This window comes from Manis pentadactyla, chromosome 2 (genome assembly GCF_030020395.1).
Source record: "Manis pentadactyla isolate mManPen7 chromosome 2, mManPen7.hap1, whole genome shotgun sequence".
Classification (NCBI taxonomy): domain Eukaryota; kingdom Metazoa; phylum Chordata; class Mammalia; order Pholidota; family Manidae; genus Manis; species Manis pentadactyla.
Genome location: NC_080020.1, coordinates 197,322,401 through 197,347,487, shown reverse-complemented (window position 1 = coordinate 197,347,487; position 25,087 = coordinate 197,322,401). Strand labels below are relative to the sequence as shown.

The following is a 25,087-nucleotide window of genomic DNA, read 5'->3' as shown; positions in this document are numbered from 1 at the left end:
TTTCCTAACTTTGAATTACTGAATCAAATTTCATTGTATACACGTGATAGGCTGAGAAATGCTCTGAATGCTAACTACAAATTAGAGTGTTGCATGAGTACTTAAGGTTACGTATATTCAATATATGTGTATAACCTATAATATGTAACTGATGGAAAAACAATTTTATCGTGAATGAATCTTAAGATTTTCTTTTAAACAAATAGGCGTTTTGACAACTTGAGGCGGAATTGATGGAGAATGTTGTGGACCATGAATTCTATTGTCAGTGGAGTTAGAAGCACCAGTTTTTCACATCTTATATAATATGGTACAAACACATTTTATGTAAAGTTAAAGTATCCTGAAGTATTTTGCTTTTGATAGGACATTTTTAAAAACAATATGAAAAGAACATTAAAGAAATATAAAAACTAGATTTAAATGTACCTGTAATTTTTATCCCTCCTGCAGAATCCTAGGATGGCCCTCAAGATTTCTTACGCCTGAGTATGTGCCCTGTATAATCCCCTCCTCTAGGGCAGGACCTCTGAATATGTTGTGCAGTTACTCCTAACATTAAGTTACATTATGTGGCAAAGGTGAAGGGATTTTGCACATGTAATCAAGACCCCTAATCATTTGACTTAATTAAAAGGGAGATTACAAAAGATGCTTAAAAGGTAAGAGACAAGAAGCAGAAACACTGGATGCACTCTCATGTTAGCCTTAAATTGTTGTGTTGTGTAGAGGGTCACCTATGGGCCTATTGGACAGCAGGCCATCTCTAGGAGCTGAGGGCTTCCATTAACAAACATGGGAACTGAATTCTTCCAACAACCAGTGAGCTTGGAAGGGGACCTCAGCTCCAGTGCTGGTGAACATCTTCACTGCAGTCTTGAGATTGTAAGAAAAGAACCCAGTTATACTACGCCTTGGTTCTTGACCCATGGAAATGGAGATAGGGTTTATTCTCTAAGATGCTGAATTCGTGGGAATTTGTTACTCAGTGATAGAAATTCATACAGCCAATATAAAGCAATGAGAGCTTTAAAGATAATAGGAAGAGCAGATAGAAGGGACAGCCACTACCCCTAGGGATGAGATAGCACCCAAAGAAGAGACCCTTCCTACTTTCTTCCCTCAAACTCCACGCCCTGGACTGAGATCAGACCTTGTCAGGGAGAGCACTGTGGCCAGGGAACAGCAGGGAAGTTGGCTGTGGTGCTGCACTGGCAAAACTTGTTGAAAATCTGCGTTTGGGAACTTGCTGGAAATCAGCTCTCTAGGGCAGAAGTCATCAAATTACAGCCTGCAGCCTGGCCCACCACCTGTTTTCATACAGTTTGGGAGCTAAGAATGGTTTTTGCATTTTTTAATGGTTGAAAAAAAAATCCAAAGAATGTTTCATGATATGTGAAAATTACCTGAAATAAAAATTTCAGTGTAACAAATCAAGTTTTATGGGAGCATAGCTACACTCATCTATTTATTATTGTGTATGACTGTTTTGTACTACAAGAGTTGAGTAGTGACAGACCCAATGGCCACCAAAGCCTAAAATATTTAGTTCTTTACATAAAGTTTGCTGATCTGCTGTTCCTGCTGTAGAGTGCTGGGATGCACTAGTCATAGGGAAGTGTCTTACCAGACATCAAAGGCACTCTCTAAAGCTGCCTTTTATAGTTCAGGTGCTCAGGGAAGCTGCCGGCTGCTGCCAGCTGCAGGAACAGCAGTGCTGGAGGAGCTGCCCTTGCTGCAAGAGCCCGACAATGGAGAAGCCCCAGGTGCTGCTGGAGCTGAGCCCTGGGGAAGCAGCAGGTGCTGCAAGGGAAGCAATACCCTTTCCTCTTGCAGCGTCTCTCCAGCGCCCTCTACTTACGAAACTTGGGATCCATTTTTACAGAGCAAGCAAAAAGGATGAATTTGGAATTAAGAGGCAATAAATCAGTAACTGGCACACTCTTCAACCCAGTGCCTTCTAGTTTATGTCCTATCTCTTCTGAAGCTACTTTTGCCAAAGTCAACAATGACTTACTACTAATTGCCAGTGGCCTTTGTTCCCCAGTGTTTATTCATTTTATCGCACAGTTCACCGCCATGATGACTGCTCCGTTTCCTACCCCAGTGTGCTGCCTACAAATTTTCTTCCTTGGCTTCACTGGCATTAGTCTCCTCGGGTTGTTTTCCTCTTCTAACTCTGAAATACTGATGTTACCAGGATTTATCCGTCTATTTTTCTTCTCTTTTTCTTCCTGGAGGATTCCATCTTTCCCTTGCCTTAGCTATCATCTAAACCTAGATAAATAACAGAAGTACCATCTCCATTTCTGTCCTTCATCCAGAGTTCTATACTAAACTTCCTATGTTTCACTTAACTAGCCTTTGATGATCTATCTCATCTTTCTCTACAAACCTAGTTCGTTTCTTGAATCTCAGAATCAGTTAATGGCATTATCATTGTGTACCAAGTCCTAAATTTTCTTCTGTCTCTTACCTTCTCCACCCTTTAGTTATCAGGAATAAATGCTCCTCAAATCTGCTGTCTCTTACACACTTTCACTGATCTCTTTGACATCAATCTATTCTCTCTCTAGCCCAAACTCCATATTGTTCCCAGAATGATTTGTCGAAAGTTGATCATAGCAATTTTATACAATGCAAATCAGCCTCTCCCCCCTATCAGAGGTGCATACAAGGCCTTTCAGTCTGGCCCTGTGGTGGGTACTCTTTCTCCTCTGTGCTGTCCAGCATTCCATCCCCTTTTCAATTTGGGGAGAATTCTGTGTGTGGTCTTGATGGGAGCCAGTTCTCTACCTGCCTCTCCAGAAGTTTTGAGGGCAGAGATCCTCTCTCTGCTCTAAACATCCAGGGCACAGGCACTCCCACCTAGGACTTGGAATCTTGCGATAAAAAGAAGGAAGAACAATTGAGAAGACACTCATGGGCAGCAGTGGGGTGAGACCAGCGGCAGCCACAGGAGTGTCCGGGAGAGGCATCCCAGCCCCTGGGCCCCTGTGGTGTCCCCAAGCAGGGGTTGCTCTGCCTACCCTCCCTTGGCTCCTTCCTTTCCATTGCCAGTACCCTGCGCACCAGAACTTTACCGCTGGTCTGGGGTAATGTAATTTTAGCTTCCCTAATACCAAACTCTTCAGTCTTAGTCCTTTCTTTATATTATTCCCAGAACAACTAAAATAATCTAATTACAATCTACTTTATTTCCCACTATACTCCAATAGGTCAAATTTGGCTGCATTCAAGGTTTCCCTTTGTGCTCCTCAAATGTTCTCCTGTCATTTCATCACGCCTTTGCTCATGTTCTTTCTTATGCCTAGAATACCCTCTACTTAGTCAAGGCCCAGCGGAAGATCTTCCATGAAGCCCTTGTTAACATTTTAGCATCAGCTGATTTTGCTTTCAACATGAAAGGGATAGGGATAGCAACCCCCAAATATACCATTTTGGTATAAGGGTTATTTTGAACTAAAGGAAATTGAGAATCAACAGATGCAGGAAGAGCTTTCTGCCCTCCCCTTATCCACTTAAAACCCAGGCATAAATCTCCTTTTGTGATGGTGTTTCCCCCTGTACTCATCACAGAGATGGAACGGACACTGAGATAAACAGACCTTACTAAAACAGCCATTCAATTCCATTAATTCTCCCATAATATTTCCTAGTCATTTCCCTACAGTTTATCATCTCTTTCTTTTGTTAACAGGGTAAATAAGTCCCTGAGTGTAACTGCTTCTTTGAGATTTACTTTTTTGTGAGCTCCTGAGCACATAAATACTAATAAAAATTGTGGGCTTTTTCTCCTGTTAAGCTATCTTGTCAGTTAATTTGCAAGCTCCCAGTCACTGTACCTAAGAGGGTAGAGGAAAAGTTTTTCCTCCTCAACACAAACACTTTTGGTAGAAACAACATAATTTCACAATTCTTTCCCACCATCCTAAAACATGCCCCCCATCCCTTTAAAAATTCCCACTAACCTTGCCTCCCTAACAAGCTGCTATTCCTATTCCTTCCATTCTTATCCAATTTTTAAAGAGAAGTAGCACATCTTGTTTTCACAATAAAATCTTCACTACACAGAGCGTCTGTTCCCCATATCAACTATCCAAAGAACTTTCTCAAAAAACAAAGATTTCTTCAGATCCTTTGCCCAGTTTTAAATTGAGTTATTAATTTTTCTACTATTGTGTTGTAAGATTTCTTTATATATTTTGGATATAAGCCTCTTTACCTCCTGGTAACTTTCACATGGGAGATTTATTCCCTGCTTTCTAAAGGGGTTCAGAGTGTCAATTTTGCACTGGCTGTTTGTTAAATAACTTTTAATTAAAAATAATTGATATGCCAAAGTGGCATACTTTGGGGCAGTCTGCCCTTGGCCCCTACCAGAGCATGTTAAACATAAAGATTATAGTATGTGTCTAGGTCCTACCTCTCCAGGCAGATCAAGGCAAGTTTGTGAATTCTCTTTATTTTTATAATTAATACTCAACTGATAAATAATTCAGTTAACAGGAGATAGATATAATCTGGGTATGGGGAACTATAATGATAGACACCAACAGTATAAGGGATGTTTATAAAATACTACAAAATATTTTCAAAGCTGTTAACTCATTTGACCCTCACATAAACTGTGGAGGTAGATATTACTATTATTATTATTACCAGGCTGCTTCTCTCTGAACTCACTATTTAGAATGGGAAACAGGAAAAGGGAGGGATGGGATGACACTCAAGGCCAGGTGATCATGATGTACAGCTCATTCATTTAAAAATATTTCTTGTGCTCTTAATATGTGCTAACCCTATGGCACACAGATAGATGGTTAAGAGCACAGAATCTGGAGCACGAGTTAACTCTTGCTCTAGGACTTACTATTATCTCTGGGCAAGTTACTCCACATCTCCAAATTTAGTTTCTTCATTGTAAAATAAGAATAACAATGGTTCCTAACACCCAGAGTTGTGAAGATTAAAACAATAAACACATGTAAAAATAAAAAATACCCTGACAATCAATAAACGCTGAATATTAGCCATTATTATTAATTATAAATAAATACTCATCTGTGTCCTTTCCAGGTGTTTTTTAAAAGAGACATGTGAACAGATATTTCTAAAACAATGCAGCAAATACTATAATATATATGAATAAGGTGGTACTCCAGAAGATAATGCAGCTAACTACACCTGGGGAGTCTGGGCAGGTTTTGCAGAGGAGACATTTGGGCCTGAGCACCAAAGGATAACTAGGAATTTTTTACACAGAGGGCGGGGAAGGGCCATTCCAGTGAGAGGGAGAAGTATGTGTTGGGGCCACATGTGTTGAAAGGGAAAGGGAAGTTTATTGACCCAGATCACAGAGCAGGGGAGAGGAGGCTGCAGAAGATGCAGTCAGCAGTCTGGTTATTCAAACTTTTTCTGTGTCCAAAGGTATTTGAATTTTAACATTCTGGCCAGTGGTTTCGAGACTGAGCTGGGAGTCAGGAATACCCAGGAAACTGTAAAAGATCCCAAGACCCCACCTTCGGAAATTGTAACCCATTATATGTGAGTGGGGTCAGGGAATACTTATGAAAAGCCTCGGGATAGTTCAGCAACTAATTCAGGTTTTGGGGCCCCCTTCCATGGGTGAAGGGTGACCCAAACAGGGGAGTGCAATACATTTTCTAAGGCAGGTAACTGTGCAGGGACCTATCTTGACGTCCTTCAGGTCTTTGTTCAACATAAAAAAAATTCAATCCCTGCATCGTTTTTACCTACACTTTCCTTCTAACATTTACTTACTTTTAATTTAGTTACTATACTTCCTATTTGAATTAATTATGTAAGCTGAACAAAGGCAGCATTTTTCTCTTCATTAGAGATCCTCACATCCTACAAGAGTCTGGCACAGAGTAGGCCATATAAACGTTTTTCAGTTATCAAGGAGGGGACGAAATGAGAGAAAGTTTGGCTAGTACGGAAGTTATAGAGAAGAAAATCTTCATGTTGGCAGTTTGCTTCAAATGGGAAAGGGAGTCAGTAAGGCAGACGGTGCAGACTTAAAAAAAGACTGGGTTAGGAAGGAAGGCTAGTTTTTCCTTGCTTTCAAGTTCCTTTTGATTTCACTCCCATGCTTCCGGGTACATAATAAACTCAAAAGCTGCCGGAACATGCCACCTGGGAGCCGACCCCAGCTACCCCTCCCCACCGCGTTCCATTTCCCAGCAGCCGAGAAAACCCGGAGATCTTGGCTTTAAAGGATTGGGCGTCTGCCAGGGTCTGGGCGCGACAAAAGCTCAAGCATGCGCAGTAGGTAGTTACCTCGTGCGCGGGAAGCTGGGCCGAGTCCGTTTATGATTGGCTGCCGCGGTGGACTCCCACCCACCGAAACGGAGCCGCTGGGTGCTAATTGGGCTTCTCCGCAGGCAGGACGCCGCAAGGGGCTGAGGGAGGGGAGGCGGGAAGCGGCTTAGTGGGCGCGGGGTCGCGCAGTTCCCTCTGGCGAGCGCTGAGGAGCTTGCGAAATGGCGGTGCAGCCGAGGGAGATGCTGCAGCTGGAGAGCGCGGCCGAGGTCGGCTTCGTGCGCTTCTTCCAGGGCATGCCGGAGAAGCCGGCCACCACGGTGCGCCTTTTCGACCGCGGCGACTTCTACACGGCGCACCGTGAGGACGCGCTGCTGGCCGCCCGGGAGGTGTTCAAGACCCAGGGGGTGGTTAAGTACATGGGGCCGGCAGGTGAGGGCCGGGAGGAACGGGCTGGGGAGGGACTCTGTGGCGTGGGCTCCCTTCTCTATGTGGGCGACGAGCGGGCTGTCTGGCCGGGAGGCGCGGGGCGGGGATTTTTCGGGCCGCGTGGGAGTTGCCCTTTCCCGGCCCCTGCCTGGCGGAGTGGGGCGCCACCGCCCCCTGCCCTACACCTGAATAAGGAACAAGTAGGGAGCGTTCGTTACGTGCCAGGCGTGCGAGGGCTGTAGTGTATTATTCTAGTTGGTTTGCCAGCAGTCGCGTGGGTGTCTGCTCCGCGGCGCCGCCTTGGCCCTGTGGACCTTATCACAAACGCCAGTCCAGGAGTAATATTTAAAACAGAAGGGTGTTTCGGAGACCTTTTGATGTCACTACCGTGATTTTGCCCACGCTTTGTTTGTATCTCTGGTTCAGCGGAGGGACTACTATTGATAAGCAGTATTGCCTGGATTCAGGTCTTCCTTACCAACTGCTTTACCTTGGGCTGGACCGTGCTTCAGCTCAGGAATTCAGTACCCTCGGTAAGGCGTCCTGTCTCTCCAGCATCATCTTCCCTTGGAAAGCTACAAACTTAGCCTTTGTGAGCTGAATGTTCTGTTGATCTCTTTCCTCCCTCCGTTGTAATAATGGAAAGAGCATTCCAGGAAGGATAAAGAGCTCTGGGTTCTAATCCCATCTCTGCCACATGCAGATGAGTGTTGTCAGAACAGGTGTTTCATTCATTATAAGTTTATTGAGTGCTGCCGTGTTAGGCAGGATTATAGACACTAGGAATACACACCAGAGAAGAGGAAATCCCGCCTTCACGGAGCTCACTCTACTAGAGAGCAAGGCAGAAAGGGTTACAATTCAAGGTGAACTATGGAGGTATGTTGCATAACAAATTGTTAAAGAGGCAAGATTGCCAAAGATTGGAGACATCAGAGGAGGCATTATGTGAGAGGCCTCATTCCACCTGAGTCCTGAAGGACTAAGGGGGCCTGAAAAGATTGGTATTCCTGGAGCAGAAAGTGAATGAGGAGAGTGGCCCAGTTGGGTGGGGTCAGATGATGAAAGGCTTTTTTTATGTTGTGCTGAGGTGTTAAAATTTTATACTATAGGTGGTGGAAGGTGTGAAGACTTAAGTAAAGATAGAGTGGTGTGTAGGATAATTTTGGCTGTAGTGTGGAGGCAAGAATGGAAGTGTTGGGGACCAGTTAAGACAGAACATAGTTATGGATGGCTTCATAGTAAATGATGGTATAAATTGCTTTCCAGTTTTAAAGTAATTATATGACTGGATATTCAAGGCTAGTGCACTTAGCACTCTTATCTTTGTGTTACACCGTTTAGATTAGTTAAAGCATTGATTTTTTCTATTGTTTTATTCTTTTCAATTTTATTTATTTCTTCCCTGATCTTTATTATGTCCCTCCTTCTGCCGACTTTAGGCCTCATTTGTTCTTCTTTTTCCAATTTCGATAATTTTGACTTTAGACTATTCATTTAGGATTGTTCTTCCTTCTGTAAATATGCCTGGATTGCTATATACTTTCCTCTTAAGACTGCTTTTGCTGCATCCCCCAGAAGTTGGGGCTTTGTGTTGTTGTTATTTGTTTCCATGTATTCCTTGATCTCTATTTTAATTTGTTCGTTGATCCATTGATTATTTAGGAGCATGTTGTTAAGCCTCCATGTGTTTGTGAACCTTTTTGTTTTCTTTGTACAATTTATTTCTAGTTTTATACCTTTGTGGTTTGAAAAGTTGGTTGGTAGAATTTCAATCTTTTTGAATTTACTGAGGCTCTTTTTGTGGCCCAGTATGTGGTCTATTCTGGAGAATGTTCCATGTGCACTTGAGAAGAATTTGTATCCTGTTGCTTTTGGATATAGAGTTCTATAGATGTCTATTAGGTCCATCTGTTCTAGTGTGTTGTTCAGTGCCTCTGTGTCCTTACTTATTTTCTATCTGGTGAGTCTATCCTTTGGAGTGAGTGGTGTGTTGAAGTCTCCTAAAATGAATGCATTGCATTCTATTTCCTCCTTTAATTCTGTTAGTATTTGTTTCACATATGTTGGTGCTCCTGTAATGGGTGCATATATATTTATAATGTTATATCCTCTTGTTGGACTGACCCCTTTATCATTATTTAATGTCCTTTATTTCTTGTTACTTTCTTTGTTTTGAAGTCTATTTTGTCTGATACTAGTACTACAACACCTGCTTTTTTCTCCCTGTTGTTTGCATGAAATATCTTTTTCCATCCCTTGACTTTTAGTCTGTGCATGTCTTTGGGTTTGAGTCAAGAACTTTTTATATTGGAGTGTAGACTTAAAAAAAAAATTTCTTGCCTTTTTTTGTCCTTGAAGGTTAAAATGTGAGTGTTTACTAGGGACATTTTGAAGAACAGAGTAACCTAGATAGTCACCTCATCTTAATCATACTGAGAATGCTTAAAGGTGAATTTAACTTTTTGAAGATATTAGCAAGTCAATGTGAGTTACTCCTAAAGATCTATTTCTTACATTAGAGATTTATGCCAAAAGTACATTTTAGGTAGGAGACTGTCCTAATATGTATTTGGGTAGGATAATAAGAGCTATAAAAAGATGGGTAATTTGTTACTGGAAATTGGCTGAAATAACTGAAAAAGAGAGGGACTGAAAAACAAAAATGTATTTTGGATCCCAAAAGCTGGTGTCTTGCAGTTTTCATTGTCTAAGGTGAAATGTAACTAGGGATATTTTAAATGTTAGGCTTATGTGTTTCCCACCATAGGATCTTTTCCTTACCCCACACACAGCATTTAGTCTGCTCTTTTGTCTGTATAGCCCCATAGACTCAAAGGTCCTGGAGGGCAGGAACTATGTCAATCAATCTCTGCCTCTGACCTCCAACCCCTGTCACCATACCCACATGTAGCTGATTCATGGTTATTGTCAGTTGCATGAGGATGGGGGCTCCAAATTATTCTTGAAGAGGAGAATCTTGTGCCAATTTGAGGTTATTCCTTCTGTACCTCAGGTGGGGGCTGGGTAGCTTTCTCTTCCCCATCCCTTAATTTCGCACCAGGGAGTTAGTCTTACTTCCCAGCTAGTCAGACTTATAGCATACAGCCAAGCTCTTCACCAGGGACAAAAAGTAATTCAGATGCCTATCAGTAAGTAAGATTTAAAATGTACTACCACACACGTGCATCACAAAACACCTTTGAAAGAAATGGTTATCTTTGGAGGATACCCTTCCTGGTTGGTTGGGCTACCTATCTATAGGTTACTAATGGAGATAGGGAAGCCTGTACTGGGAGGAGAATTATCTCATTTGCCTCTTCACACCACCTGCTCTTGAGAAGTCCTCACTATTTTGACCCCGTGTTCCTGTTAAATGTGTCAATAAAAAGACTGATAATTGCTCTGGATCCTTCTACACAAGGCCAGGCAGATAACACTGATGTGCAAAGTAGTTGAGTGTAAGTAATAGGGGCTGGTGGGGCTTGTGGATCTGAGCGTGCTTGTTCATCCTTTGATAGCATAGCATAGCATTCAAATTCAAATGCTTTAAAAACCCTGGCCTGGCCAGATGATTCTGGCACTTCCTGCTGGACTGATGGTTATAGAGCTGTTTCTGAATTATACCTGACCAGTGGTCTTTTCCTCACCCTGAAATCATTTTTTGTTGAGCTGGACTTTATATTTTGCCTTTCCCAGTGAAAAGATGATACAAAAATAGTGTTTTTAAATCTCATTGGTGAATTTACTGGAAGTTGCTGATGATACAGTGATCATTGATAAGAGTCTCTGGGAGAAATTCCTGTTTTATTTTGTATTAACTCCGATTCAGTGCTTTGAGCAAGTTTTTTTTTTTTATGATGTTTTCATCCTTTAATGTTACTTATGTGGAATTCAATTAGGTGGGTTGATAGGGTGATCACTCATTCTGGTTTGCTTGGTACTAAGGGGGCTTCTGGGACACGACTTTCAATACTAAAACTGGGAGTCTTGGACAAATGGAATGAATTGGTTACCCTATGTGCTAGGCAAAAACAGGAAGTAATTTAAGTGGGGGGGCCTACCATTCCAGAATTGTCTGAATTATCTAGAGTATATTCTGAATTATGTTTAAGTGAATAATTGATATTGTCTATGTTTATGACAATTGAGTAAGTTTTGATTTCATTTGATGGTGCAGGTGATTTTATTTTGTAAAGAATTTGGTATTTGCAAATTAAAACTAAGGTGAGACCTTTCACATCTAAGACAGGTTCTCAACCTTGGCACTATTTATATTTTGGACTGAATAATTAATTTGCTGCCGTGAGGGACTATCCTGTGTATTTAACAGCATCCCCACTAGATTCCATTAGTACTTCTCCTCAGTTGTGACAACTGATATGCCCCCCCAACATTGACAAATGTCCACTGAAGAAGCAAGATTGTACCCAGTTGAGAACCAGTGATCTAAGATAATACTAGGAAGTTTGAAGACTATTGACTGGATAGGGGGAGTAGATGTACTTATGCTTTATGGATAGTAGTAGTAATTGGCACAGCCAACCAAGAGGGATAGTCTGGCAATACTTATCAAAATCACACATAATCCTTTGGTAAAATGTGATTTTAGGACTTTTACAGACACATTCACATGTTTGGAGAATGAAGCATTCATTCAGGGCTATTCATGCAGCATTGATGCAGTAGCAGACTTGGAAACAACCACATGTCCATCAGCAAGACTAAATTTAAATTGTAAAACATCCTCCAGTCATTGGAAGGTTTGCAGCTGTAAACAGAGGCTGATTTCTGAGGACACAATCTCCAAAATTTTTAATGTTGAAAAAAACAATAACAAGATACAAAATAGCTCATATAGATATTATGTAAAAGAGGAAAAAAAGTAATGTGCATAGACTGTGTCTGGAAATATATTCTGTAAACGGATAATGCTTGGGTGATGACTGATGTGTAGGGGACAATGGTGAGAGGGAAGTCTCCTTTTTGCTGTACCTTTTCAAACCATTGAATTTTAAACTATGTTAACTATGTTACCTAGAACATTTTGCAGTGAATAATGACGAATTCATTTATATGGACCTCTTGAAAAAAACTGAATTCTATACAAACACTATATAGTTACCATATAAGACTTTAATTCAGATGTGTGAGAACAAATTATAAGACAAGGTTAGCTATATATGTTATTTACTCATTAAAAGAATGATTTTATTTTACTCATTAAAATAAAATATTTATATTATCTTCTCAGTTTTTTATTTTGATGCATAGGCTCCACAAGAGCAGGGTGCTACATCTCTTCATCATTTTTATACCCGAAGTCCCTAAGAAATGTAATAGGTGTTTGATAAATAGTTTATTTAATGAATGAATTACTGAGAGAAAAACATAGCTTGAGGGAAGCATTGTGTTAGGTACTTGAACACTTATTACTTCAAATCCTCCTATCTGTAACATATATTTTTAAATATTTTTCTTTAGGAGCAAAGACTCTGGAGAGCGTTGTGCTTAGTAAAATGAATTTTGAGTCTTTTGTAAAAGACCTTCTTTTGGTTCGTCAGTATAGAGTTGAAGTTTATAAGAATAGAGCTGGAAATAAGGCCTCCAAGGAGAATGATTGGTATTTGGCATTTAAGGTAATTATCTTCCTTTTTAATTATTTATTTATTTATTTATTTTGGTATCATTAATCTACAATTACTTGAAGAACATTATGTTTACTAGGCTCTCCCCTCCACCAAGTCCCCCCCACAAACCCCATTACAGTCACTGTCCATCAGCATAGTAAGATGCTGTAGAATCACTACTTGTCTTCTCTGTGTTGCACAGCCCTCCCTGTGCCCCCCCATTACACATGCTAATCGTAATGCCCCCTTTCTTTTTCCCCACCCTTATCCATCCCTTCCCACCCATCCTCCTCAGTCCCTTTCCCTTTTAATTAATTTTTTTAAGAGTAGAAAAAATAAAAATGAGAGAATTCTGTGTTCTTTATTTTAACCAGGTTGTGATAGAATGCTTTGAGAAACTTTACTACTCTAGCATGTAGTTTTTAAAATCACAGCTTAATAGCCATTCAGAAATTTAGTAAATCCTTACTATGGTATGAATACTCTAAGCTTAATTAGTCCCTGAAACCTACATAGTAAATAGCCTTTACATAAAGTTAAATGCCAGCATTAAACAAGGATTTGATTTTCCTTTTTTTGAAGTAGTATCAACACGAATTTACAGTATCTGAAATACCTCATTCATACACTTTGTTATGTGTCTGTTTCTATTAGATTGTGTGTTTTTTTGTAAGTTTGGAACTTTAGTTAAGGTGATCCTATTCTTTTGTGTGCCTAGAAAGGCTATTGACGTTCATACTTCTAATGCGTTCAAGGAGATAGTAGTGCTATTTGGTTTTAGTTAAGGACTGTCTTCATTATTAGTCTGTAAAGTCATGTTTTTGTTTATTCATAAAGAATACATGCACAGATTAGTGAGAACCTAAATACTGGAATAAATTAATGGCTAAAATGTTGGTGGGTATTGTGAGATACATTCTTGAAAGGGAATAAATGCATGGAAAGGGGGAACAATGCTCTGAGCTTGTCAGCAGATTTCATTTCTTTTCTTTGTCCCTCTGGGTGACTTTGGCAAATTTCCCAGCCCGCTCCCTGTCTCCATAAACAGTAAAATTAGAAGGTTTCTAAGAAACTTTCCAACTTGAATGTCTTGTGAGTTTTTTTTCTTGTGAGGTTTTATACTATTTAAACATTTGATGTTGGTGCTGCTGTAAATACAGTATTTTTCAATTTTTCTCTATTGTCCCTCGCAACCCCCCCTTACCCCCTACCTTTATAAATATAGACATTATCGAAGACTTTATCTGGGAAAATTTAGCATTCTACCTTATGGGGTTTCCTGGGAATTTTCACTACTACTTTACTGAGACAAGTGGGACTTTTACTTTGGGTTTTAGCCTGTCTAAAAGATTTTAATAGAAAACTGAAGGTATCATAAAGTGATGTTTTCTGTCTCATTCATTCTTCACAGAGCTAAATTAGTGACACCAAAATGTGGAATCATAAGTTCAGTTGATTACCATAATTATCAGCCTATCACACCTCACTTTTTTATGTCTTATCAGAATTCGTCAAGATGAATTCTTTTTAAATCCTTGAGCTTTTATGTCGGGTAAAAAAGTCTTCAAATATGTATCTTTACAAAGTTGAAAATGTGTTATCTTCCTTGTGACGTTATAAGAAGTTCAGATCTAAAACTGATTTATCTTTGTATTTTTAGCTTGTTGATTCTATTGTAAAGTATTAGTGATATTTGAAGTAGTTGATCTCTATGATTGCTTTCTTTCCCATGTTCTCAATAGTATGTTCAGAGCAGGAAAGGACCATGGATACGATACCATCTAGTTCATAGATTATCAGGCATCATTTTCAACAGCCCTGAATAACCTAAAGTTATTAGCTACTTTTTTTTTGTTTGTTTGTTATCATTAATCTACAATTACATGAGGAACATTATGTTTACTAGACTCCCCCCTTCACCAAGTCCCCCCCACATACCCCATTAGTCACTGTCATCAGCATAGTAAGACGCTGTAAAATCACTACTTGTCTTCTCTGTTGCACAGCCCTCCCAGTGGTCCCTCCCACCCCCCCATATTATACATGCTAATCATAAGGTACTGGGTTCACTTTTGATAGTTTTTAAAGGTGTGCTGTATAACCTGTGTGTGTAAGTCCAAAGCATGTATGTGAAAATACGATGTTTACATTTTGGTTGCGTCAGTACTTTTTTTTATCTGAATGTCAGATAATGCTATTTTTCCATTTCATTTTCAATCAACAATCCATATAGGATATGCAGAACCATACTATGAAAAGATAAATTATTATCATGATTATGATGCTAACAATATTCAAGAACTACTGATAGCTACTGGTTGCTTAAATTTTTCACTCTGCTCTTTTGGACTGTTTGTGACTATCTCACATTTCATACCATGGTCCATCTATTGCCCCAGAAACGTCTCATGTTAACAGCAACCTATCAGCTTCTGATCACATTGAATATGTAGTGTCACCCACTGAGTTGGCACTGGTCCAGCCAAAAGCAGAAAACTTGACCTTTTGGTTAGCTTATTCAGTATTTTTTTTTAAATTAAGGTGTCGTTGATAAACAATATTCTGAGGGTTTCTCATTGTGGTTTCAACATTCACTCATATTATCAAGTCCCCTCAACCCCCACCACCTCATTGCAGTCACTGTCCGTCAGTGTAGTAAGATGCTATAGAGTCATTACTTGTCTTCTCGGTGTTGTACTGCCTTCTCTGTGACCTACTTATATTGTGAGTGCTAATTATAGTGCCCCTTAAAGCTCCTCTCCCTCCCACCCCCACTCTCCCCAAACCCTTCCCTTTGGTAACCACTAGTCCCTTCTTGGAGTCTGTGAGTCTGCTGCTATTTTGTTCCTTCAGTTTTGCTTTGTTTTTATACTCCACAAATGAGTGAAGTCATTTGATACTTGTCTTTCTCTTCCTGGCTTATTTCACTGAGCATACTGCCTGCTAGCTCCATCCATGGTATTACGACTGGTAGGATTTCTTTTCTTTTTATGCCTGAATAATGTTCCATTGTATATATGTGCCACATTTTCTTTATTCATTCATCTATTGATGAACACTTAGGTTGCTTGTTCGGTCTTAAAGAGAGATTTCTAATCTTTCTGAAATACTAAAAATAGGCCAAGGCCCTTTATTTGGAAATAACTGAGTTAGAGCAGTTTCTGCATTTTACAGATAAATATACTGTTGTAGAGAGGTAACTTTCCAAGGTCAATATTTAAGTTAATAATACTGCTTAACTATGTGACATAGCTACACAGTGAGGTATGTGCAACCAGTAAGTAGTTTGGTAGAATGTAGAAACTTAATCATGCCATGGACAGGGTTATCACTTTTGGTACCTTAATGATTATGTGTGTATGAATCTTGCTGCCAAATTTCAAACTGGAAATCTCTTGATACAGTTATTTTTAGATATGTTCAAGTATTCTGAATATAATTAGGAACGTAGGGAAAGATACTCTATAGAAAATATAATAATAATTGGAGTATATGGTTATAAGTGATTATTTTTTTGTAAGAAAACATTTTGTTGAAATCATCAAACTTGGGGGTAATTCTTGTTTGCTAGAAAAATTTTAAAGTATATTCAGTGGTTTCTTTAAATATTTATTTTTGTTTAGGCTTCTCCAGGTAATCTTTCTCAGTTTGAAGACATTCTCTTTGGTAACAATGATATGTCAGCTTGCATTGGAGTTGTGGGCATTAGAATGTCTACTGTTGATGGCCAAAGACAGATCGGAGTTGGGTATGTTGACTCCATACAGAGGAAACTAGGGCTGTGTGAGTTCCCTGATAATGATCAGTTCTCAAATTTGGAGGCTCTTCTGATACAGATTGGACCAAAAGAATGTGTTTTACCAGGAGGAGAGACTTCTGGAGACATGGGAAAACTGAGGCAGGTAAGGGAATCAAGTCTTGTGACAGATGGTAATCCAAGCTTAGAAAAGGCCCTGGTTAACATGATACTGTTTTATTTAAAGAAAAAACTACTTAAAAGTCAAATTTATTTGTATCTGATCATAATGTTTTATTTCCAGAAATGTTTTGATGTTTATCTTTGACAGAAATCTTGTGTCTTTAATAGGATTTCATACCAAGCTATTGTTTCAGACCTCTACCTAAGATTATTTCCTCCTTCCTTTCTTCCTTCCCTATCTTCCTCCCTCCAAAAGAGTAACAGAATGCCAAACTTATAGGGATTGCAATTGATAAGGCAAATGCTTTCACAGTTCAGGGAGGAAAGAGGTGATTTAGGGCTATTAGAAAAAAAAAAACTATTGCTGTATTTAGCATGCATTTATCAAATAAATAAGATACAGTTCTTTGGGATTATTTTTTGATAGTTCAAGTGGAACTTGAGCCTCTTATTTCACCAGTTTTTAAGCAAAATTCTGATTGTGCTATTTGTTTATGGTTTATTTAGGTTATTTAAGGGGTGTATCCCTCAAGGATCCTTTTTGTGTGGTTACCAGATACCATAAGTTGCTTGAGAGATAGTAAATCTCTGATGGACATTTTTAGCATAGATAATACAAACTTCCCACAGTATTGTGCTACGAGATTTTACTATGGGGACTATTTTTGAAAGCTTTATGTGAAAATAATTTAGGTTTCTATGAAAATTTAGTTTATAGATTTTGAAAGTGTATTAATACATGTTACCAATGTCTTGCGTGTTGTATAAAGTTTTAATGTGGGTTAATAATTTGTTAAGCAGTTGTCACTATATTAGTTGATATAATTTTCCTTTTCTCATTGTTCTTCTCAAAGTAATTTTAAATTTTTCTTGCAAATTAGGTTATTCAGAGAGGAGGAATTCTGATCACAGAAAGAAAAAGAGCTGACTTTTCTACAAAAGATATTCATCAAGACCTCAATCGGTTGTTGAAAGGCAAAAAGGGTGAACAGATGAATAGTGCTGTCTTGCCAGAAATGGAGAATCAGGTATGTGGATTACCTGAGAATTTATTATTAAATTACAAAAGTCTCATATATATTTCATATTTTAACTAGGATGAAGCTCATGATGAAAATTCAAGGAAATGGCTAGAAAAATTTAAACAGAACCTTAACACAATTTTACTATATGTACACAATATATTTCCCTGTGGTGAGGAAGAGTTTATTGGTTTCATGTGAAAAGAGCCTTATTACTGTCACTTAAGGATGCAGTTGAAAGGGAAAAAAGACCTATTGAAGCTTTATAATGTACAAGCTGTTAGGTCTTTAATAAATTACTTCACTGTTCTGAGAGGCAGATTCATTATCTGTTAAATTAGGTTAAAAATACTGTCTTAAAGGATTGCTGTGGATAATAGAATATAATAAGGGTGAAAGTATATGTGGCACATACTAATTGCATAAATGTTACATTTAAATAATTTGGATCAAAAATTGGCAGAGTTATATATGTTCTGTGGTAGAAATGAATATAAAAACAATGTAGCTTTTTGTGGGATTTTTCAGTGGTTGAAATTTATCGTGCATGACAGTGGCTTGAGATATATTTTTATGATAAACTATTGGAACCTATTTTTAATTGAAGTGTAGTTGATATACAATGTTATATGGTTTCAGGTGTATCAACAGTGATTAGACAATTCTACACATTATCAAGTGTTCACCATGATAATGTAGTTACCATCTGTCACTATACAAAGTTACTGCAGTTGACCATATTCCCTATGCTGTAGTTTTTCGAAACTCTTGACAGGGTATTTGTGGAATCCTATAAGTAAAATGAAAAATTCTATTTTATAATTAATAAGACAGATCAAGCTTTATAACTCCTTATTTTCAAAGTAAATTTCAAACTGGGATGAACTGAGACAATTATGACTATCATGATTTTACAGTGACTGCTTATCACTTAATTGTTCAATCCTTATAAACTTTAGTTTTTCTCTTTTATTTTTGTGTGTGTGTGTGACATAACCAAAAGCCAATATGTAGGAGCAATAATCCCAATACTAGAGCAACTGATCTCTGAAAAATACAAAGAAACTTTTAGGGCTACTAAAAAGTGTTTTTATCTTTGCCTAATGGTGACATAGGAGATTTTTGTGACAACCTTATACATTTGTTAGAGTTTGGCAGATAGATGACTGTGTTATCAACTAGGAAATAAATGTACATTCACAAAGAATCTAGTATCTAATATGAATCCAGTCTATTTTATTAAGTAGAATTAATCAATGGACTATCAGTTTGATGTCCTGAACTCCTTATGTTATAGTAATAACATAGACAGTTTATTTAAAATTACTATTTAAATATGTAAGGAAGTGATTATATCATAAATGTGTAACTGCATTTTCATAAATCTGCAAATACCTATATAACCAACGTCCATGAAACAAAATACTACTACCTTTAAAGATCCTTTTTATGCTTTCTTCTAGTCGTTACTATCACCACGGGTAACCCTGGTTCATTTTTATGATAGTGTAGGTTAGTTTGGCCTATTTTTGTAGTTTATGTAAGTTGAAGTGTATAGTTTATACTCTTTTGTGTCTTGTTTCTTTTGTTCAGTATTGTGTGTCAGATTTGTGCATATTGTTGTGTGTCATTGTGGATTCTACTTAAATCCATTGCTATGTAGTATTTGTAGTGTGAACATGTCATACTTCATCCATTTTACTCTTGGTAAGCAGTTGAATAATTTCCATCTTTGGCTATTACAAATATTGCTGCTATAATAGTAAATTTTTGCTTCCTAAAAATTGTTTTCTAATCTTGAGAGATTTATTTACACTTCGATTTTCTTGGGTTGGATTGGGAAGGAACATCAAGGAAAATGATAGTATTTGTAATTTATTTTTCATTTTACCTTTTTAAAAAAAATCCCTAGAATTTTATTGATAGTAATCTTTAATTTAAATTCTGAATCTTAGGTTGCAGTTTCTTCATTGTCTGCAGTAATCAAGTTTTTAGAACTCTTATCAGATGATTCAAACTTTGGACAGTTTGAATTGACTACTTTTGACTTCAGCCAATACATGAAATTGGATATTGCAGCAGTTAGAGCCCTTAACCTTTTTCAGGTAAAAAATAAAAATAAAAAAATGGATGAAAAGTACTCAATGGTTAAAAATGTTTCCTTTGCGATATACTGAAGAATCTTACTAAAGAGCTTAAGTATTTTATAATATTACTGTACTCATACTTTGAATTACTATATTTTTCTAGTTGCATGCTGTATAAATAGTATTTGTCCTGGCTTAATGAATAATTTTATTTATTAACAGCAATTTTTAAAAATTACTTCAGTAATTATAAAGTGGTTTTGGTTAGGGGGAAAACATGCAGCAGAAAATACAGATTAACAAGTTGAAAGTAAAATTTTGGGAAGACAAACTTCTGTGCGAATTTCTCATTTAACATTTGAAGAATATTAAATGTTCTTGTTCCAAAATTATTTATTTTTCATGGCATTGTAAGGTTTTCAGTAGTAAGCATGCCATTCTATTTTGTTTTTTTGCTTACTAGGGTTCTGTTGAAGATACCACTGGCTCTCAGTCTCTGGCTGCACTGCTGAATAAATGCAAAACCCCTCAAGGACAAAGACTAGTTAACCAGTGGATTAAGCAGCCTCTCATGGATAAGAACAGAATAGAAGAGAGGTATATTACTAGTGTACACTTTGTAAGCTTTGAGTAATTTCTAATTAGTTCATATGATTATATCACTTACCCTAATATGCAAATTTGTGCTTATATTTTAGAATCTAACTGCACAGAGAGCTGCATGGTAATAGAGTAGTAGTGATTTAGATTGATTAACTTATTAAGTATGTTTTTTTCACAGTAAAGTAAAATTTTATTAGATGCTATGGATAGTGTTTCCAGCATTTTTAATAAATATGTAGTATTTTATTGACTGGATATACCTTACCTTGCTTTTCTCAATAATTAGGTTATTTCTAAAGACCTTATTGTGTACCTAATGTTTTCCATTTGACAATTTAAGATACATTGTCAGAATGAAAAAAGCAATTTAGTATTTTTATAGCTTTGATGTTAAGTCATTTAAGAATTTGTTGAATATCTACTGAATACTAATGGTATACAAAAGCATAATGATCTCTTGACTTTTGCAAAGAGGCAAGGCAAACAAAATAGTTGATCAGTATCATAAGATACCCTGCAAATAATTTTCAAGCTAAGTGTTAATCCTGTGAATTCTAAAGAGCCTTACAATAAAAGTACCTCATGAGGTTAGCATTATGTGGGTATCCTGACATTTTATTGAGAGTACTAAACGTGAAATGCTAACGTGACTTTCTGAAGTCAGGTTTGTTAGAGAAGAAGAGTGGGATTTAGTAATTTAAGAAATAGGAAGGCTTAGATATTTGCAAGTAATTAAAACAGTTTATAATTTTTTATTTTAATTATTTGTGAATAAGTCATTACATTTATATGTGTTGAAATTCAACCACAACAGAAGGATATATGTGATCAGTCTCCTACTCGCCCTGCAGTTCCCTGGAACCCTTTCCTCAGGGTCTGTGCTGTGTAGCTCCAGGGACACACCATACTCTGTGATTGCCATGACTGTCTTGGGAGCAGTCAGCCTCACCAGTTTCTTGAGTATCCTTCAATGGAAAGTCTTTGCCTAAACAAGCAAACATTTATGTGTTCTCTCTCATCTTTCAGTTTTTTGTTTTTCATTTTTAAAGAATATTAGGTAATTTAAATAACTCAAGCTAGGTCGTTGGTTCTAACTTTGGCCTTGTGGGAACAGAACAAGTGTCAGCAGACCCCTTCTGGAGTAATAACTAGAGCATGCTTGTATTTAGATCCTTCAGAAACCTGAGATGTCAATTACATATTATTACTAGAGTAAGAAATTAGATGGCAAGATACCAAATTAGATTTTTTTTTTAGAGAGAGTAAATAAAGGTTACTTTCATAGGATAGTAACGTAGCATTAATTTCCAAAATCTGGTGGTTTTAGAAGAATAGCTGATTAGAAATACCGTTTTTGAGGATGGCGTTATGAGTCAGAATACAATGTTTTTATGCACCTTTAAGATATAAAAAGAGGAAATGTTTTCTCCTTTTTATCTAGGTGAGAACTTTTGCTTAGCAGCAGGTAGGAAGGCCTGTGGTTTTCAAGGTCAAAAGCTGAAATCCCACAGAGTAGGAAGAAAAAGTTATATTCCTTATACAGGCTTTTGTGTGGAAAGTCTCCTTGTTTTTATCATCCATTCTCAACTCTGCCTGCTGTGATACCTCCTGTTTCCTAGTTTACACCTCCTTAGGGTTCTCAGCGCAGATATGTTATCTCCCTTTCTTAGCATTTAGGATTGATCTTCAGGGTTACACATCAGATGAAGTATTTCTGTTTCTTACTGTCATTGTTTTGGGGTACTTTCCAGAAGAGAAGGTACTAGAAATCTCTTTACTCCATCTACTTAAAACTGTAAGTGAGGAGTTAAACGTATGTGACTGTGGGGTGAATTCTGTTAAGGAAAGCAAGGAGTTCTCTTCTGTTTTCATTAGAGCAGATATAGGGACAGGTATGATTAGTCGAGTTTGGTGCATACATACTGTCAAGGACCATAACCCAATGATAGGTTCAGGAATAATGATGAAAATGGGATTACTTTTAAATTCCTGTCAAGCTATTAGGAGGAAAAAGAGGAGAAAACTGCTCTCTGTTTTTTGCCTGTCACTTTACTATGTACCTCATGTTCATCAGCTGTAATGTGATGTAGGCTGGATTTAAAGCCAGGCGGGCTTGACTCAGGAGCCCATTTCCTCAGTTTCTGTGCTGTATTTATTGCTTCTATCAGTTGTATTTAATTTGATCAAAATCAGATTTTAACATCAGAAATGAGACATATTATTTTGGCATTTATTTAAGTTATATCCATGGAATCATTTTATCTGTTGTAATGCTCACCATTACATTCGCTAAAAACTGGTTGTTTAAAGACCACAAATACTTTTTAGCTAGTGACTTAAATTCTTTTATCTTCAATGAGCATGATATGTTACTACCTTTTAGGAGTGAATTTCTTCTAGGTATTTCTTCCTTTTTGTACTTTATCTCACTGTCAGATTAGAATTTATAATTAGAACACTGTCCTTATTACTATTTTTTCACTTATTTTCTATTAGATCCCAAGAGTCCCCATGTTACCAGGACTGTTGTTTTTAATCTTTCAGGTTTTTTTTTTTAAGATCTTTTCATAGATTTATCTGAAGCCTTGGTAATTTTTCCACATTTTTTCAAAGTTAGAATTAAATAGTTCATTCTTATGAGATTGCTGATGAGTAATTTGCATAGGTTGAATTTGGTATTCTTATTGTCTTGTATTAAATTTGAATATTTTTATATATAATTTAATATGGCTAATATAGCAGTATTAAAATTGAATATTTTTATATATAATTTAATATGGTTAATGTTGCAGTCTTGGTAGAAACATAAGTCTCTAAATAAAAGTATAGTACCTATATATTTAGAAATAGTAGTAATGCTTATGTGACAGATAGTATATCATGCTTCTTGAGGCAGTGTACTCCTAGGGTCTCTAGATTTATTTCCAGGTGATATTATCCTTTTGTGCAAGGATATCTTTAGTTAGTAGTCCATATTCTGTGGAAACAGGTCTGGAGTAAATGCAGTTTGTTTAAAACAGTGAAGCATTCCTCTAACCTCTGAGGAAGAACAGGAGTACTTCCACTGCACTGCTTTCCCACTGTTTTCTCAGCTTCTAAATCAAGTCTAGTTGAAACTCCCTTATTCTGGTTTCTAGGTTGATCTGCTAGCCCCTTTGAATATCATTTGCCTTGTTACCCAGCCTACACTACAAAGGCAACTTTTTCCAGTGCTTTTTTGGGGACCATAGAATTTCTTGCTCCACTGGTCCTTTGCCACACTGGCCTCTCTCTTCTTAGCTTGCTTTCTCAATTAGAAGTTGTTGGAGAAGGACACACAATGCCGAATAGATCTGTTGTATTTTCAAGCTATCTAGCATTCATTGCTACCTGGTATTACTTTTATTACATGATTCATTACCATGACCTGTCCAAAAGTTTTTACTTCTCCTGAAAACCTCTAGCTGCCTCTTGATTCTAAAGAGATATCTCCTCCTTAATCCTTACAATCTCAATACACATCTGTATTTTCAGTCTTTTAACTTCTTGGTTCTTTATCAGAAGAAGAAATAACACTTTTTCCTTCCCCAAGCCTACCTTTCCGTTTTACGTCTGGTTATAGTTTTTTCCTGTTTCTGCTCTGCTTCAGTTTTCTTCCATCTTGTACTTTTCTTTTTCAAGTCTCTGCTGTTGTCTCCCCTCCTTCTCTCCCAAGGGTTCTCCCCCAAATCTTGTCTCTGTGAATGCCACCTATACAGAATATAGGCAAATGAAATACCTTAAAATGAAGTTTCCCAACTCCCATAGGAGTTCCTTGCTTTCTTAACCATGTCATATTTCATTTTTTATCTCAGCACTAAGATGGAACATTTCCTTCCACTAAATTGGATATTCCTTGAAAGCATGTTCTTCTCTTTTGTATTTTGCCGTAGTCATTTTTTCTTTTTTAATTTTCTCAGGCCTAGCAGAATATCTGCTATTTCATGTATCAAATGAATGGTTCTGACTGCATTAAACAATGTGAACAGCAGATGAAAAAGAGACTCAAAAAATTGTAATTGTTCTTTAGGTACTAGAGCTGTTCTTAGCCATATATATATAGGCTATTACAGAATTCCAGTTAACTGTTCTTAACAGTGAGAGATCAGAATGCTAGTTTTAAAGAAAGGACAGAATGCTGATTTTAAAATACCAGAAACTTCATTACTAATTTCTTGATTTATTCAGTTGGCATTTTAGTGAGTAACTGACCCTAAAAAATTATCTAGTATTCCAGTCATTTTGCAAATTAATGTATCAAATTGTGTATAGCTAAGTTACTTTATTCAGTAGGATTGACAGGTATACTATGTTATGCCAACAGAACTTTAGTACTTCTAAAATTGTGACTTAAAAGAAGCATTGTCATGGAAACCGCAGAGCAGTCTTTTTTAAAAAACTTTTTGTTAGCCAGAACATAAACTGACACTAGTTATTTCTGACATGGTGTACTGAATAGACTTGTAAAAACTAACAATTTCTTAGGCTTGTGATGATATCTGGACCAGACTGAGGGGGCTGTGTATATTGCTTTGTGTTTTAGAAACTTTTTCATTTTCTTGCTTTTTTATGATATTCTTAGTGGAACTTTATGCTCTTAACAGTACTGATTCCTATGATTCATTCTCTGGTCAGTTTGAGAGAAACAGTAATAAGGTACTTGGAACAAGGATAAGGCATAGTAGGATCCCTGGTCAGAAATACCTCCTTTATAGATTCTTAACATTTATCTGAGGGTGGCCTAAGTACACAGGAGTTTTAGGAAAAGGAGAAAAAGAAAGATGAGGGCGTAGGCCACCTAGCATCAGGTTTCTTTTGTCTTTTTCTCATCCCCTTGCACTTCTCCCCCACTTTATCATAACTCAGGGATTTCTTGAGATTGTTAAGACTCAGACTTTTCTCAGACTGTTGTGTGCATAACAATCACTTGAGAATCTGTTGAAGTTGCACAGCTGGGGCCCCACACCCTGGGATTCTCTTACCCGCCTCCAAGTAATTTTGATGCTGGTGATCTTGGGCCAAACTTAGAGAAGCCGAATTAGAGCCCGAGGCTTAGCTGGGAAGGCCCAGATGGGCTTTATTGGATGGTGTGAC

General features: G+C 37.4%; 1 protein-coding gene across 2 annotated transcripts in view; it reads left to right on the top strand.

Annotated features, from left to right (window-relative positions):
- The first annotated feature begins 6,386 nt into the window (after positions 1 to 6,386).
- MSH2 (mutS homolog 2) overlaps positions 6,387 to 25,087 on the top strand; it is a 69,485-nt gene continuing 50,784 nt past the window's right edge. Inside the window, exons 1-6 of one of the 2 annotated variants that reach the window (XM_057497234.1) lie at positions 6,387 to 6,407; positions 12,199 to 12,353; positions 15,968 to 16,246; positions 17,145 to 17,291; positions 19,241 to 19,390; positions 19,836 to 19,969. In XM_057497234.1, coding sequence (XP_057353217.1) covers positions 12,234 to 12,353; positions 15,968 to 16,246; positions 17,145 to 17,291; positions 19,241 to 19,390; positions 19,836 to 19,969 — 830 coding nt within the window. In that variant the 5' untranslated portion in view covers positions 6,387 to 6,407; positions 12,199 to 12,233. The other variant, XM_036926047.2, reaches the window with a different exon arrangement.